General features: G+C 37.3%; 1 protein-coding gene across 5 annotated transcripts in view; it reads right to left on the bottom strand.

Moving 5' to 3' along the window:
• Window positions 1–17,733, bottom strand: part of TNPO1 (transportin 1) — a 69,609-nt gene that overhangs the window by 22,073 nt on the left and 29,803 nt on the right. For all 5 annotated transcript variants that reach the window (XM_030969430.1, XM_030969428.1, XM_030969431.1 and 2 more), the window contains 6 exons: window positions 10,394–10,543; window positions 6,912–7,018; window positions 5,679–5,812; window positions 3,317–3,398; window positions 2,513–2,635; window positions 1,919–2,037 (listed from right to left, as the gene is read on the bottom strand). In XM_030969430.1, coding sequence (XP_030825290.1) covers window positions 1,919–2,037; window positions 2,513–2,635; window positions 3,317–3,398; window positions 5,679–5,812; window positions 6,912–7,018; window positions 10,394–10,543 — 715 coding nt within the window. The remainder of the gene's footprint in view (window positions 1–1,918; window positions 2,038–2,512; window positions 2,636–3,316; window positions 3,399–5,678; window positions 5,813–6,911; window positions 7,019–10,393; window positions 10,544–17,733) is intronic.

Genomic DNA, 17,733 nt, shown 5'->3' with positions numbered 1-17,733 from the left:
AGTAGCCTAATGGCACAACTTGCTGAACAATGAACTTACTCGGAAGCACCTTTCAGAAATTACATCTACAGGTTTTCAGTAGGAACTCAAACTCCCATAATATGCGTGATAAGTTGACTCTTACCAATAGTGCTTGATAAATCCATATTAAGATTCACTTAATTGTTAAACAGGTTATGGCTATAGGGCTCCAACTGTACAGATGTACAGCTAAAAAAGTACTAAAGAAAAAAGCCGAATACTTCCCATTAAAACAAGTTGACCACAACAAAAGAAAAAACAAGTAAGCCTATATAAGCCAAATGAAACTAATAACCAGGGATGATGCAGCAACAGTGACAGACTCAATCTTGCTATATTCTGCAGGTGCGTATTGTTTTTGAAGGTATCAAGCTTGCTGTAATAATCACACACTGCAGTGCCACATTGTGTTCTAAACTTTAAATGAAGGAATAATAAGTATAAACATTATCACCAATCCACTGGTATTTCTGCAGCATACTTTGTGAAGTATACATTTTATAAAAAAGTTCACAGGCATAAAATGAAACAGATATTAGAAACCACATGAACAAGTTTTAAGAAGATCCTGTCCCACTTTAAACTTAACATACAAAATTTTAAGATTATCAAATGCTAACAAGCTTATATGGCTCCCTAGTCACACAGGACTCACCAACAAATAAGTTGCCTTAAACACATGACATTGAAAGATCATGGGAAAAACATGATGCGACTCTTAGTAATTTATTTTTCTAGAAATTTAAAAGCTTTTTTAAAAAATTAGTATGATGCTGTTGCAGTGTCAAGGTTCATGTAGGCCAAACAAGATTTAATACTAGTAGCTGTTAACCATGTGGTGTGTGTAGAGACTCCTTTTGCCTTTTGAACTGTAGGTATTAAATAAGAAAATTTTAAAATTTAAAAATAATTTCTTGTAACACTTATTCTCCTGGTTTTAACTCCTAGTCTTTCTCTGCAACAGTACATGTTTTAATCTCAAATTTCTACTTGTTAATTGGTTAGGAAAACCAAAATTTTGTTTTCTATTTTAATTACTTCACATCTATAATGCTATTTTCTGCTGAAAAGGATGTGTCTCCTGTCATTCTTTCACTCAAAATCTTGAGAGAACTCTGTCCCTATTTTAAGAGTCTTCATAAATGAAAAGAAAGAGTATTCATTTGACGGCAACACTGAAGAACTAATTTCCTGTTGTAAAAGATTTCTAATTAGTCTAGAGAACGTTGCAAGCACTGTTACAAACAAAAAGATATTTACACTACACACATGGATATTTGCTCCCATTCAATCAAAGATCTATCTCTTGAGGCATAGGAAAACTTCTTGAAACTTTGAAGAAGTAGGTTATGAAACTCAAACCATCACGCTGCAGAAGTATGACGGAAAAAATTGTACAGGCTTTCTTCAAGTTAACTTGTAAGAGTAATTTACACAAAATTGATTTCTAAATCCAAGCTATGTCACTTTATTTTATGCTTTTTTTAAAATGAAGAACCCTTTGCATGACAATGCACATTGAAGCACTGCATAGAGATGCCTATATAGCAGTAGTCAAGATGACATGTTCATAGTACACCAGATATTATGGGTAATGGCACGTAGGGTTGTTCACTTAACTGCATTTTACCATATCTTTGCATTCATGTGAAGTGTAACAGCTTGTTAAATTCGAGGTAAGCACTACAGTGACACAGTTAAATTGTTTCTGGAGTTCACGGGGTCTGAAACCCACAGATGTCTTTTCAATTTTACTATGCACACGAACTAGTTGCAGAATTCTTCTAAACATACTGCAAGCCATATACACTGTCTCTAAGAGTATCCATGAACAAGTCAACTGAAATTTTAAGAGGACTGTCTGAAAATAATATGAGCTGTAATTCTTGATACTTACTTAGTAAGATGCCGACATAATACCTCTTTACAAATTGGCTGTTCAGCCAAAGTCAGCCAAAATTCACATGCCTCCAGAGCCACATTTTCATCTTGATCCTGCGTCCTCTGAAGCATGTACTACACAATATAAAAATAAATTACTTGTATAAAATAGAATATTTATGTTCAAACTTTTTCATTAGCAGCTCAAAGAGCACCTCAACAATGTAAAATAACATGCTTTATCCTGGTTATAGTCAACACACCCGAAAAAGTGACAGCTTCAATGTGTAAACTTTAGCAGTTTCAGCACTAGTGCTAGATTTTTAACATAATCTTTGCACTTAGGGTCATGCAATGCCTGGCTGAGATCCCGGGCATTTTGGGATAATTGATTTAATGAAGAATAAACAACTGCCATATGCGCTGCCTGTCAAACACAATGTCAATTTGCAATTATATAAGAATAATGTTTTGCAATCTCAGTCTTAAAAGGAAACAAAGAGATAGCAAGCGCAAAAGCAACACACTTGTTCTGATGAATGCTTTTTATTTATTATTTCTGCAATGTCAAACAGGCGAATCTGCAGAACATCTAGGAAATGAGACTCACCTCAACTATACTAATCATATGAGGAAGGAGGCGATCCATTCGAACTTCCAGCAACATTACAAGAGCACGGCAAACATTTTTGCGTACTTCAGGCTCCTCATCACCAGCCAGTGCAAAAAGATTCTGTTAGAAAGTAGTAACAGTTGAAAAACCTCAATTTATCATGTTAAACTTTATTAGAATTTACATGACAGGCTGACAAAAGGAGATAGATGTATCTCTGTACTTGGTCCAATGCACACTTTAGAATACTATTTTAGTTTTTAAAGATATATGGGTTAGCAAATTAACTCTTCAGTCTCTCAGTGTGTATTTTTATACATAAATATGACACTGTGTATTAACACTGGCACAAGAACAGTACTTCCGGACTATATTTGGTCCTAATATAAATTGTGTCAGCACATAAGAGGGGCAAATAAAATACTCTAGAGAACCCAGAAACTTCTCATCCAAGTTCAGTAACACTATTCAGACACACAGACAGGCCCAGTGACGCGCACTTCTCAGGACAGGTATGGGACAGACTGCTGCCATTACTTTTGCACCTTTACACAACAAGAGCTTTCCCTGCTTAGGAAAAGGAAACATCTTTTGAAATGCACCTACTTCTTTTGCTTACATTGTGGTTAGCTCTGACCACAAGCATACAGAGTGAACTTCAATCCATGCGGGCTCAGCTAAGAATGGGCAATAAGAAATGGACAGTTTAGGGGTAGAGGTGGTTGTAAAACGTAGTTCAAACCTCTTGATAAATTAGATAGGTAATTTGGCTTAAACCTCCAACCAAGGATATACACCCACCTCAATAAAAGAATCTATGTGCAACATAAGAGCTTGAGTTCTGCTGATGATAAATTGATTGACACATGCCACTGCATGAGACCTACAACAGAAACAGTTAAAATATATATGTTTCATGAGTTAGAACATTTTGTAACATGTACTCAGGCATCAAAAGCATAAACCAAATATCTTCAAAGGCAAGAGAGAACAAATCTATGCATCTGTAGCATTACCAAGAAAAATTACTACACTACATTTTAAATACTGCCTTACACTCTGATATACCTAATAAATATTTAAAAATAAAGTATTCAGTAAATAGGCTAGGATGACTACAGCTGGCATATTTTTTCTGAACAGTATATATGTTCTTTTTGAGCATTTTAAGACTGTGATCTTCTCACATAATAATAATTCCATACAAATCAATATGGCGGTATTTTAGCTTGACCTTCTTTGTTGTTAAGTATGCAGCTGTCTTTGCAATATGTTTACAATTTACTGTGTTTATAATATAGATGTAGCTTAGAAAAAAACATACTTGCAGTTGGATACATATTAAAACAGTTGTGGATGAAACATTTTAAGAAATTAAGCACTCTTCTTCCATTCCATTTCATGCAAAGCCATTACTTACAGGTCTTTTTCATTCTCAGACACAAAAGTCTAATTCTCAAGGCAGAGGCATAAGGCAAAACTACCTGTAGAACCCTTTGTAGACTCATTACAGTATTTTTACTACTGTAACTTCAAATTTCTGTTCTGTTTAGACATTTCTTGGAAGACTGTGTCATGAAATATTGTTCAAAAACTGTCTTTTAATAGATTTTAAGTACTGTACTGACATTACTAGTCCTTTTTGCACCTCAGCATTATGTACTGAAACTAGGCTGTGGGCAGGCAGGTAGCCTTTAAACTTGAAACTGGTTTAAGTGTTAAAGCCATGAACATAGCAACACAGGAAAAAGTGAAAGACTGTACAGTGTGGTAAGGAAAAAAGCATGTTTTTCTGCCTCTCTCCCAGCTCCAGATAGTTATTAAGTTTATCTTGCCACAAAACCAAGTTCACATCTTGTTTCATAATGTCTTTACTGAGTATCTTTTATAGATGACTTTCTAAACGGTATTAGAATCCTATCATTAGTCCTGGTCCTCACTATCTACTACTCTTGGCAATAAAGAATTGCCATCTTAAAGCTGTCAAATATAATTTCAAAGAGAAGATACAACACATTTCACAGAATTACAAAGAATCATAGAATGGTTGAGGTTGGAAAGCACCCCTGAAAGTCATCGGTTCAACGCCTGTGCTCAAGCAGGGCCGTGTACAGCCAGTCACCCATGACCATGTCCAGCTGGCTATTGAGTATCTCCAAGCATGGAGACTCCACCACCTCTCTGGGTAACCTTTGCCAGTGACTGGTCATCCTCCCATTAAAAAAGCTGCTCTCTGATATTCAGAAGGAACATTCTGAGTTTCTGTTTGTGGCCACTGCCTCTAGTTCTGCCACTGAGCACCAATGGAAAGAGCCTGTGCCTTTTTTTTTCTCATTCTCTTCAAGTATTTACATATGTTGGTGTGTCCCAACTCTCTTGGCCCTTATTGATATGGTCCTTTGCTGGAGCCTTTCCAGTATATTCATGTGTCTCTTGCACTGAACAGTCCAGAACTGGACACAGTACTTCAGGTGTGTTCTCACCTGGAAGAATAAGGTAAGGATCACCTCCCTTAAACCAGCTGGCAATACTCAAGCCCAGGATACCATTAGCCTTCCTTGTGGCAGGGGCACTCCGTTGGCTCTATTCAGGGTAAAAGCTTTTTGTTCTTTGTAATGAATACTAGCAGTAACAATTTAATTCTGGAATTTTTCTTTTCTACTATTACTTTGGAGAGATTAATATGGTTTTAGAGTGAAGGGATGATGAATCCATTTGATTTGATTCAGCTGGAAGTTCAGTTAAATGCAGAGTTTTTTCTTCTGTCAGAATCAGAAACTTTTGTCAGCAAAAGAATTTTCACTCTTCCATTGCTGAAGCAAAAGGAATGTAAAATTGTTATTTCTAATCAGAATAGTAAGTTCTAAGCACAGCACTGAATTTTTTGTAATAATATGCAAAAACTTAAAAGAAGCTATTTGATTTTCAGAATCATTTACTGATTGTATGAAGAGGTGAGATTCTTGTATTAACTATGAAGATAAACTTCATAGTTTAAGTTTAGTTTATTCAAAGATAAAATGAAAATTACTGATGGACGGAATCTCTGCAGGATCATTTAAAATAGCTAAGCAGGTTTTAAATAGATCTACAAAATAGCAGCCTTGCTGCTAAATGTAAAAGAATTTTAATAGGTAACTGTAAGTACAACTCATAAACCTACCGTATTTTTGGGCTGCTGTGCTTGAAGAACTGCAAGAACTTAGGTATCATGATATTGAGTGGCCGGTCCAACACATCACTATCTAAAATTTCAGCAGAATCTTCACATATCTTCTGAAGAGCACCAAAAGCGCCCTGTTTAAAAATGAATAAACAAATAAGTATCTTCTTTCGCATTCTGAAGAAAACAAAATTTAAGACTTCATATAGAATGGGTAATTTCAGCACAACACAGTACATGTAGCTAATTTACAGTGTAAATGCAGATAAATAATTAATGATTAAATTGAAATATTCTTAAAGGCATTTTATTTAAACCAGCATCTGAGCATCTGTCAGCTCTCAAGCTAGCAGAGTCAGCAATGACTAAGTGATAATTTTATTTTGATTTGATGCTTATCTATCCAAATATATTTCAAAGAACACTTAAAAGCTAATTTTTATTTGAGAAGTAAGTAGGATGAGCAGAAGTATCCATATTAATTGCATATATAATTGTACTTCCTTTCATGATTCACTACGGGACAAAAGAGAGATATGGTCAATTTGAGTTTAATTTTCAAATGTGGGGTTTTTTTCCAGAGAGAAAAAAGTACAAAACCCTACAAAACAATGTGGCATCTTGGATCATTAGTTGTCTCTGAAGTTCACTTTATGCTACATGTTTCACACTTTCATGGAGACATTATTAAGTAATTCAAATGCTGTGATCACAATCTTAATTATTTTACATCAGACATAGTCTTATATTTTTTGTTAGTTTAAAACTGTTATTTACTTATTTCCCTTCATACAGACTAAACAAAACAGTTCATTTCACCTTGATATAGCAATTGATCACTCTTCCAGGTTAAGTTACAAAAAGAATGAACAGTACTTTTATGTAAGACAAAATTCAACACCAGCTCGATGATGCTAATGGTGCCTAAAAGATTAGGCATCACAGAGCAGTAATTTCAGTAGACTTCAGAGCTGAGATATGATGATTATCCATCTGCAATCTTATTCCATTTTTATGCACAGAAAATCAATTTGTTGGAATGAACAGTAAGAACATGGACCACATTTAGAAGAAACAGTATCAAATCTGAGCCAGTGCTCTGTAAGGAGAAGACATGGACATGTATAAATACATACAAACATACACGCAATACGTATACGTAGTGTCCCCAGAGAGAGAAAAAAATAATGACATTCAGATGGATCCTCTTCTGTTTTCTATAAATCTCCTTACCTCACAGGTATTGTAATCTTCAGAATCCAACAGGCTGCAAAGCTTTGGCAAGAGTTCAGGCCAATTCTGTAACTCCCCTTTTGAGGCAATGGTTGTTATCAGAATGCCTAAAAGAAACAGAAGAATGGAGAAAATGAGATCTCACATGCTTTCACTTCTTTCATATACATTTTTCATATTTTTCTCCTCTCAATATCTGAAGAGCTAAGAAAGTTATGGTTTTGTTAAGGACTGGCATGCATAAAAAGAGGAAGTATATTTAATTGCAAATGTTATTTGAAGAGCTTTGAACAGCAAAGGTGGGTTGCTCCTTCCTGCTGCTATGAAGGGCTCAAGTGTTAGAAATCAAGCAACAAGTAACCTCACTTAAGGAAACTGTAATTTATAACATTTATATATCTGTATAATTTATACCACAGCAGGGCAGTTTTGGCTCTAAATTTACTAAACACTGTGCAACTCTGGACCTTTAATAAATACAGAGTTTCCATCCCAAGTCACTTCATTTTTTACTATGATATGAAAGCATGAATGTGGGAATTTGTCATTCAATAAACTTACAACCTAGTGATAAATTACATGTTTACAACTTTACTGTATTCATGTAAAACATTAAGGACACAGTCTAAGACCAAGATACCTACTAAGAGCTTAAACAGTATGGTAGGTCATCCAGTTAGGAGTTGTAAGAGCCAGCAGAGGTCTGACACACAGGTCAGCCCAAAGAATCACTAATTGTGTTTGCAGCCATATAGAAATCCTGGGAAAAACTAATTAGGTGACAGGGACAGAGAAAGTTGCTTATAAACTAGGACTGAATTTGTATGAGTCCATTTTGCCTCAATGCAAAATGTAACAGCAAGCACAATCCTTAATGCTACTGGCAGTTACTTCTAATAAGTATAAACACAGAAGAACTCAACACTACTACAACTAGTAATCTCCCAAGCAAAAAGAGATGGAAGAATTTTCCCAAGCTTTTTCCTTGAGCTACTCACAATATATCATTTTTCTTTGGAATAAAATACAAAAATTCTGGTTAAATACAAAAGAATAAAGGACAATATTACAGAGCAAAGGACATCCTGGACAGGACACACAGTAACTAATAAATATTTCACGTTATTCCTTTGATGCAATATGCTGGATCTTTTCAAGGTCCCAGAACTGGTTTCAGAGGATGAAATGGTCTGGCCAGCAATTCAGGCCATACATGCCATTATAAACTTTCTGTACAGATGGTGCTTTGCCTCTGTAACTCCTGAAGCTGATTTCTGAACTTGTTAACTTCTAAAAACTGAACTTCATAATGAAATTCCCCCTTAAAGGGCAATCGTTATCTTTCAACTCTCCAGTTCCTCCACTACTTTAAAATACTTAAACTCTTTTCCCTCCTTGCTTTCAATTGGGAATTATGCTAAGGTCCTGCCCAGACTAGAGTCCCTAGAAAGCTTTAAGAACAGTTGCAGACACTTATCTTAAGAGATGTATTTATATCCTGGTGGATTTGTGGGTCCTCAACAAAGGCAGATTGAATCTGTATTTCAAAATTAGCACATGGGGTTTTAAAATCTATATGACTGGCTAACAGCACAGAGAAGATACACTGTGTTACTCATTTGGGGATTAGAATAAGGACAAGCTAAGTAAGGATAAAACAATGCGCAGCTATCATTTGGCCTCAAGTCATGTGCTCATTCTCCTCAGCAAGGTGACTTCTGAAGATGGGATTAACCAGCTTGCCTCCATCTGGGCCAAAAAGCACCCTCAGTCTGATTAGCACTAGATGCTAGAGACCACAAAGGAGAGTGAATACTGCATTAAATCTTCTCTGATGCCATTTTGAACTTCTTGCTCTCAGAATCCCTGAGATACTATTTGCAATTGACTCATTAAATTGATAGCGCTTGAACTGAAAAACATGTGCTCAGGAGAAAGAGCAGCTCTAATCTCCACATGCCAACTCATGCTAAGAAGGCTGTCTAGCTAGACAGTAACCTCTTTACACTTCACTAGTATCTAGAATCCAGTGGGTATTAGACCAAGCTCAGATAGCTACAAGGATCCAGCAATTTAAACAGAAAGGTGCCAAACACACGCGAAACTTATGCAAGCATGCAGCTCATCAGCTGTTACTCATCTTCAGAGTTCATATATGCCTAATAATCCTTGCAAAGATCACTTAAAACTGAACAATAATTAAGCTACTAATCCACAAGCACCTCCCATCAGGAAAAATTAAAGACTAACTGCTTGAAAACAAACAACCCCTAACTCCCTCAAAAAAATACCCCATAGACCATCACCAAACAACCCTAAGATAGCAAAACAAATGGAGCTGGAATACGTTCCTTAGCTAGTTCTATTGTACTCCACTGAGAACTTCCACGAACAAAGAAGTAAGCATGACTTCTACAACCTGAAATTCAAAGAGTACCTGCCACTCAAAGACTTATTTCTACTCTCATTAGGAACACTGATCATTAATAGAATTCATAGTAAAGCAGCTTCACAACTGGCAAGACAGCAGAAAATTACTTAAAGAAATGAGTAATTTCCTCTAGTCTTTAGTCCGTAACCTGAATGCCTGGAGAAGGAATCCTATAGAAAAAGCAAATGATTCTAAATAGTAACCGATAGATTATTTTAAAAGATGAGTCATCTGAGAAAAGCTGAATTTCTTCATGAACTGACACCCATACCCATTTCAGTATTCAAATACATACTTTATGTTTTTCTAGTTTTTGATTAGACCAGGAAAATTACTATAACATTGAAGGAAATCATACTATCAAAGAACAGACAGAAAAGCAACTTCACCTTGAACTAAGTAAAAAAAATACAAATATACATATTTTATGAAAGATGTGTATCAAGACAAGGTATTTACAAAATCAAAAATTCATGTAACAAATAAAACTTCTCACTGGAACTAAATAATCTTTAAGATCTCTTCTGAGATCATTTCAAGATTTTATGATACTATGAAGTTCTGTACACCACACCTACCTACTGTTTTCTGACAGAAGCTCTTTAAGTGAATGCCTTATGCATGGTATGATGATCCCCTGAGGGGATGTGCATATGTGTGCATATAGGGGGTGGGGTGCAGAAAATCAGCTAACAGAAGCATTTCATTGATGCAATCAGAGCACTGCAATAGCTTTTAAGTCAGGCCTTTACCATGTTTCTGCTTTTAGGTGTATAAGCTGCCAGCAAGCTCAATTTAGGAAGATTCAAATCTTAGATTTCAAGAAATATGAACAGAATTGCTACATCACTTCTAAGATAACAGGAATCTAAAGTATGACATCTTTATATTCACAATAAAGAAAAATTTCACTGAAACATGGTGAGGCTGTGACAATTATGAGAAACAAAAAATTTTACTGATTTAGTAACTCTTTGTGTCCCTACTACAGCTTTCACCCGTATCAGAAACATTTTCAGTATGCAGAGGACAGCATTAAGAACAAACTTACCTACAGTAGCTCTAATTAAGGGGGAGGAATCACCAATGTTGTTCAAACATTCACTTTTAATGAAGTCAGTTACCCCATTTGGAAAGTTGTGAAAATGTGCTTTTACATTATTCTTCAAGATAAGACCACTCAAGGAACGTGTTGGCTCATCTGCAACAGAAAGTAATTACAGTCAATTTTCAGTCAGCTCACAGAAATAAGACATATTTTCAGAAAATGCCACAAGATCAAAGCTTATATATAGATATTAATCTTCATTTCCTTATCTCTCCTTCCAGCTACACCCATCATTTCACCTAGCAAACCTTTTCGGGTTCAGAGTACACAAATTAATCACCAACCATATAAAGTTCAACATGGGTAAGTGCCAGCTGCAGATGGGGCAACCTTGAATGCACAGACAGACTGGGAAATGAGATGCTGGAAAGCAGTGCCACAGAGAGGGACCAGTGGGTCCTGGTCGATGGCAAGTTGAACATGGTCAGCAGTGTCCTGGCAGCCAAGGGGCATCAGGCACAGCATGGCCAGCCGGGCAAGGGAAGGGATTGTCCTGCTGTGCTCTGCACTGGGGCAGCCTCACCTCGAGTGGCGGGGGCAGCTCTGGGTGCCACAATAGCCTCATGTAAGGCTAGAGAGCATCCAAAGGAGCTCCATGAGGATGCTGAAGGGCCTTGAGGCGTAGCCCTACAAGGAGCAGCTGAGGTCACCTGGTCTGTTCAGCCTGGAGGACACTGAGGGGAGACCTCATTGCAGCCTACATCTTCTTCTGGTGAGGGGAAGAGGATGGACAGGCACTGATCTCTTCTCTGTGGTGACCAGTGACAGAACTCAAGGGAATGGTCTGAATTTGTGTCAAGGGAGGTTTAGGTTGGATATCAGGAAAAGGTTCTTCAACCAGAGGGTGGTTGGGCACTGGTAGAGGCTCCCAAGGGAAGTGGTCACGGCACCAAGCCTGACAGAGTTCAAGAAGCATTTGGACAATGCTCTCAGGCACATGGTGTGATTCTGCACATGGGTGTCCTGTGAAGGCCAGGAACTGGACTTGGTGGTCCTTGTTGGTCCCTTCCAACTCAACATATTGCGTGATTCTGTGATACATTATTTCTGTTTATACAAAGTTAGAATATTGGATTACAAACTTTACATATTAAGAGAAAGTTTTGAATAGACATACAAGCAAGGAAGAGATATGAAGCCATGCAATACAAGAAACTCTCTTAAAGGTGTTTGTCAGCCAAAGACATTCAGACATTCTGATTATACTGACAAGCTTGCTGCAATACTCTTTCTGTAAGGAACTGGTCACAAACCCAGTTTTGCCACAGGAGGATATGGAAATGATGTAGTGACTGTGCAGTAAAACCTCCACCCCTATTCCCACATGAATATAGTGTTCAATTTTTCTAAGAACTAAGGGACTTCAATCCCTTTAGAATTACCAAATTCTGATATATTAAATTAATAATTAGAGGAAGTAGGAAAAAAATCTTTAGACAATGTTAACAGGAAAGTGTTACACAGTATGAGCTAAAAAACAAATGCAACCAGAACTGGCCAGAATTGAGTAAGAATTTAAGTTCAGGCAACAGTTTCAGTTCTGTTTACTGAGCTTTCTCTAAGATACTGGGCCAAGTAGAGGAATGGAAAAGGAATGGTCTAGATTTTCCATTTCTAGTGGAGTAGATTCATGTTTCATTCTTAACCAAGGACATGAGTAACTTGGTATTACATCTGACATATGCTGAAAGTGAAAGATCTGAATGTTCTATATAGAAGGGGTTAGTTTACAACATAAACAAATTTAAATTTAGTTTACAGCAACCCTAATAAGACTGGAAGCTAATATTAATCAGCATTTTAGCCACTTGTTGAATTTTTGCTACGAAGTCCTGATTTGGACAAAATAAGGAATTCCTTTGTGGCAAGCACTAGTCCACACAGGGATCTATTCCAGCCCTTCAAAACTATTATTAACCTAACAGAAATAAGCAAAAAAGATATACAACCTTCAAATATAAAGTATTTTCAAACTAAAGCTACTGCGTCACAACACCAAGACTCTCACAACACTGTGATGTCTGACTGACAGCTGACAGACATTGGACACTTTATGCTTTTCAGAAGATAGGGGATTGTTTGGCTGATCAGAAATTAAAATTCACTTTTATCAACTGATTTTGAGTGCCAAAACCAGAGTACCTTCATAGATTTTTTAATCTTGTCTTTTATGTACATATTTCAGTTTTAAAGAAGCATTAGTTAGAATGCTCTGGAACTACAAAGGTATTGATATAGAAACAAGCACATCCTTTAGAATTCAATAACTTTATAAAGTAGGAAGCCATCCAATGAATATATATTTGAGACAATTCTACAACTTTACCTACACTATATGATTTAAATACCAACTTCTAAACAACCTAAAAAATAAAACTCACTTCACTTGCACAGCACTACATTTGCCAGCACCTCCTCTGGGAGAACGAGGGGAAAAGAGGGTTTATTATTTTAAATAAAAAACTAAAGATTGTATGAGTGGACAAACTTCTCTCAACCTTACAACTTAGTTGTGAGCCATCACAAGTATTACTATAGTTACCTGGCAAGTCAAATCAAGTAATTTTGAGATAGTCTTCAAATTAAAAGTAAAATCCTCACATCAATTCTTGCACCAATAAAGTATGTCAAACTCTGATTGCTTTACATAACTGTCATCCACTGGCAGGTACACACATCTTTAAGAAATTCAGTCACTCATAAATTGTGACGATGATTTAAAATTGTGCCTGGGGAGAAAAGAAGTCAAAGGAGTCCTCCTTTAATTTCCATGTTTTGAAACTTTTGCAAACCACAAAAAACCATTATCATTAACAGCCACAGACACCATACACAGTATTTACTGTAACTCCTTATCATCCAGCACTATCTTCTTGGTGTGAAAGAAATCAGTGAGAACCAAAGTCTGATTAGAATACAGTAGGTTAGTCACTATTGGGATATATTGTAGAATGAAAATATTAAGCACTGCATTACGAAAAACATTAATCCATTAGAATGCCTGGCTACAGCTACAAAAGGGACAAAGCCACAGCTTCAATTTAATCAAGCAGAGATACACACATTATTAAAATACTTTTGTCAAAAGCACACGGATTAGTCAACCAGTTTAGATAAAAATAAAGATCACATGCAGGTGAAACTTCAGGACCATTTTTTCTCTTCACGAACTATTCTATGGTATGCAGAAGTATGAAATATCTTTAATCCATTCTTTTAGCCAAGACAAGAGAAAAACTATTCTTTATAGGAAGTGATTATCCCACATATCTGCAACAAAGATTCCATGGGATTCATAATGGAAGTGGTATCTCTGACAAATGAACAAGAAATAACAAAATTAGAAAGAGAAGAAAAATTTTTAAAAAAGGCAAAACTTTTGATAAGGTTTTGATAAGTATCAAAGATTTGAGAGCTGACAAGCAGAAATCACAAAGGACTTTGTGCTAAACAAACACCAACCACTTGAGACAGCAAAGCAGTCCAGAATCTGATATCCAAGCATTAAAATAAAGAAAGATACAACACTGCATCTTAAAGTCTTAGTTTAAGAAAAAAATTCAGATATGACTGGACAAGGTTATTTATGGAATACAGGCTGTTCAACAACTTAACAGCTACACTGTCAGAAGATAGTAATATAGGTCTGGATGGAATTCTTGCTGTAACACCAAAATTATAGGCATATGGCTTAAGAGCTGAGCAAGACACCCCTCGGTCTTCATAGATTTTGTGATCAGTTCTGTCAGCCATATGCTTCTCCCATCAAAAAAGCTCACAGACTTGTCTCCTTTTGTCTCAGTCAACTTGGAAGTACAGAGTTGACAAGAACATATAGTACAAGAAAAAGAATGAATGTGAAGCAGACCTCTGGCATTTAGTATCATCTTTGGTTCCAAATCAGTTCATCAGTTGAAGATTCCTCTCCCACATTGCCTCACTTTAAAATAAAACCACATAACAATTATCATTTGTTTCTCAGTAAATTTTCAATTCTGTTTTAAGATTCTCATACTAGCTCCAAATTTTACTAACAGACAGAGCAAATGGATGCACAGCCACATTACACAAATTATTTTAGGGTTACCGCAGTGCTTTTAAGAAACAAAGTGTGTCCTCAAACAGCCACATTTCCTCTACCAAGGGTTTGTACAACAAAGGTTGCGTATGTGGAAGCAAGAAGCTTTTTGTAGCCCACCTGCAAGCCCAGGTAAGCACATGCTTCACCATGCCTTTTAGAATCATAGAACTATCTGGGTTGAGAGGTACCTTAAAAAGGTTATCTTATCCAACATCCTCACCATGGGCAAGAACACCTTCAATTAAATCAGGCTGCTCATGGCATCATCCAAGCTCACTTGGAATGTTTAAAGGGATGAGGCACTCACTACTTTCTAGGCAAACTGTTCCAGTGTTCTACCACCCACACTGTAAAAAACTTCTTCCATAAACGTAATCTAAACCATCCCTCTTTCTTAAAATCATTACACCTTGTCCTATCACAACAGGACTGGCTTAGAAATTTGTCCCTGTCTTCCCTATAGGCCTTCTTTCTGATATTGAAAAGCTGCACTAACATCTCCTCAAAGCCTTACTTTTTACATGCTGGATCACATCAGCTCTCTCAGCCTTTCCTTATTGTATAGGTGTTCCAACCCCCTGATGGTCTTTGCGGTCCTCCTCTAGACCCGTTCCCTGTCTTTCCCGTGCTGTGCCCCTACTTCCACTGTCTGTGCATTTCCTTCCTGCCCTTTAGTTTGACAAGCAGGTCAAACTTGCTAGGATTGCTAAAAAAACTGAGTGACTGGGATGAGAACATTTTTCCATTCACAAGCTGTGACATAATGATTACAATCATGGCTAATATTTTGCGCTGATATCTTGTGATATTGGCAACATTAGATGTGAGGGTGAGACTTTTTCTAAGGCAGAACTGTCTGTCTGTCAATCTCCATCTTAAAGCTGTAAAGCCTTTTTCAGAAATAAGCTGTCATTCTGTGTTTTAACTATCAATATGGATTTACTATATACATATACAAAATGTGTATTGACAATGACTAGTGTCACAGTTGCACACGAAAATTTCTGATGTATTAATAAGACCGACTTAAAAGAGATAAAACCCAAAAAATAAGAATCCCACCAGAACTGTGTAATATGGGAAGCAGAAAATGAACAATTTCTTTTGTCCTAATATATAAGAATACAGCACAAAAACAGCTTCACAAGCTTCCTAGCAGAAAAAGAATCCTGCTTTTTTTTTGATACTGGACTATTCCTTGAGTGCAACACTTCTGACATAAATAATTATGGTTACTATCACATCAGGATGGTATTTCAAGGCATTCAGTAATGTCAACATATAAATGACCTTGAAATGTGGTGACTAGACTGAAGTTAATCAGTGCTCTCCATTGACTTATGCGAGTCATGGAAAATAATTTAACTCAATTGCCTAAGCTTAGGAATGTCTGTAAGAGACTAAAACAAAGCTGGAAATGTTCTGCTGATACTGACTTTTGCATATTTATTGAATAGTAAGTTATGCTTCTTAAGATGATGGTGTAAGTAAAATTGAACTGTGGACAATATGGGAGAAGTATTGAACTGCTTACCAAAAATAAACTTGTTGGTTATTACATTTGAGTCTATGTGGCAACGTTTTGGTAGCAGAGTGGGACCTGCAGAAGTGACTTCTCTGAAAAGCTTCAAGAAGTCCCCCAAGTTCAACGGAACAAGTGCCAAATGGCTCCAAGATGGACCTGGCTGCTGGCCAAGGCTGAGCGCGTCAGCGATGGTGGGAAAACAGCAGAGGAGGAGGCGGCCACCTCCTCACTCTCAAGACGGGACTTGAGGAAATGGCATGAATCTGAGTCGGGCAAGGTTTAGGTTAGATATCAGGAAAAGGATTTTCACCAATAGGGTGGCTGAGCGCTGGAAGAGGCTCCCCAGGGAAGTGGTCACAGCATCAAGCATGACAGAGTTCAAAAAGCATTTCTGTAACAGTTTCAGGCACACCGTGCGACTCTTGGGGTGTCCTGTGCAGAGCTAGCTAGACTCTATTATCCTGACAAGTCCATTCTAATTCAGCATAGTCTATGATTCTCTGATTTAAGAAAGGAAAAAAATTACTATGCATGAACAATTGTAGCCAGAGAAGAGAGAAGTATGAGAATATGTAAGAGAAACAGCCTGCAGATATTAAGGTAACTGAAGGAGAGGCAGGAGATGCAGCCCATGGAGGTTCATGATGGAGGAGATATCCACCTGCAGCCAATGCAGGATCCCACACTAGAGCAGATGGATGTCCGAAGGAGGCTGTGACCCTGTGGGAAGCCTGCACTGGAGCAGTCTGCTCCTGAAGGACTGCACTCTGTGAAAGAGATCCACACTGGAGCAGTTTGGCAAGAACTGCAACCTGTTGAAAGGACTCATGTTGTAAAAGCTTGTGGCAGATTTTCTTCTGTGGCAGGGAACCTCTCACTGGAACATGAGGAAAGTATGAGGAGTGCTCCCCCTGAGGAGGAATGAGTGGCAAGAGAGAACATGTGGTGAACTAATAACAGCCCCCATTTCCTGTTCCCCTGCATCACTGGGGGAGAGGAGACAGAAAAAAGTGGGAGTAAAGTTAGGCCCTGGTGGAAACAAGGTGGTTTTAAGATTTGGCTTTATTTGTCAAAACCCTAATCTGATTTGACTGGTCACAGAGAAAATTATTTCCCCCAGTCTGTGACAGTAATCAGCGAATTATCTCTCCCTGCCCTCATCTCAATCCAGGGACTTTTGTTATATTCTCTCTCCCATGTCCAGATGAGATGGGGAAATATAGAGCATCTTTGGCAGGGATCTGGCATCCAGCCAGGTCAACCCACTACAATTAGTTTTGGAAGGTTTTTGTATTCTAACTAATAATTACCACATGTCAATCAAAATGCCAAATTCTGTACACCTCTACAGACTTGCAAAACAAAAAAAAAGATTAAAGAACTAATCTTCTGGTTTCACTTCTACTTTCAGCTTCTCTATCAATAATCTCCATAACCTGGTTGTCCCAGCACTTTTCTCCTCTCACGAAGTCTCATGTTGTCTCCTGATTCAGCAGCCAAACCACTCCCAGAATTCTATCAACAGCAGAATAATCATTATTAAGAAATTGGCATTTAACATGATTAGAACATGATTCACTGCAAGGTCCCAAACTATACAACAAATGCAAGACAGTGCTGTAGTTTAAGAACATTACATTCAAAAGTAATGTCATGTCTCTGGCATTTACTTTTTGA

This window comes from Camarhynchus parvulus, chromosome Z, assembly GCF_901933205.1.
Source record: "Camarhynchus parvulus chromosome Z, STF_HiC, whole genome shotgun sequence".
NCBI classification, from domain to species: Eukaryota; Metazoa; Chordata; class Aves; order Passeriformes; family Thraupidae; genus Camarhynchus; species Camarhynchus parvulus.
Note: the sequence above shows the minus strand (reverse complement) of the source record. Positions and strands in the feature narration are given on the sequence as shown.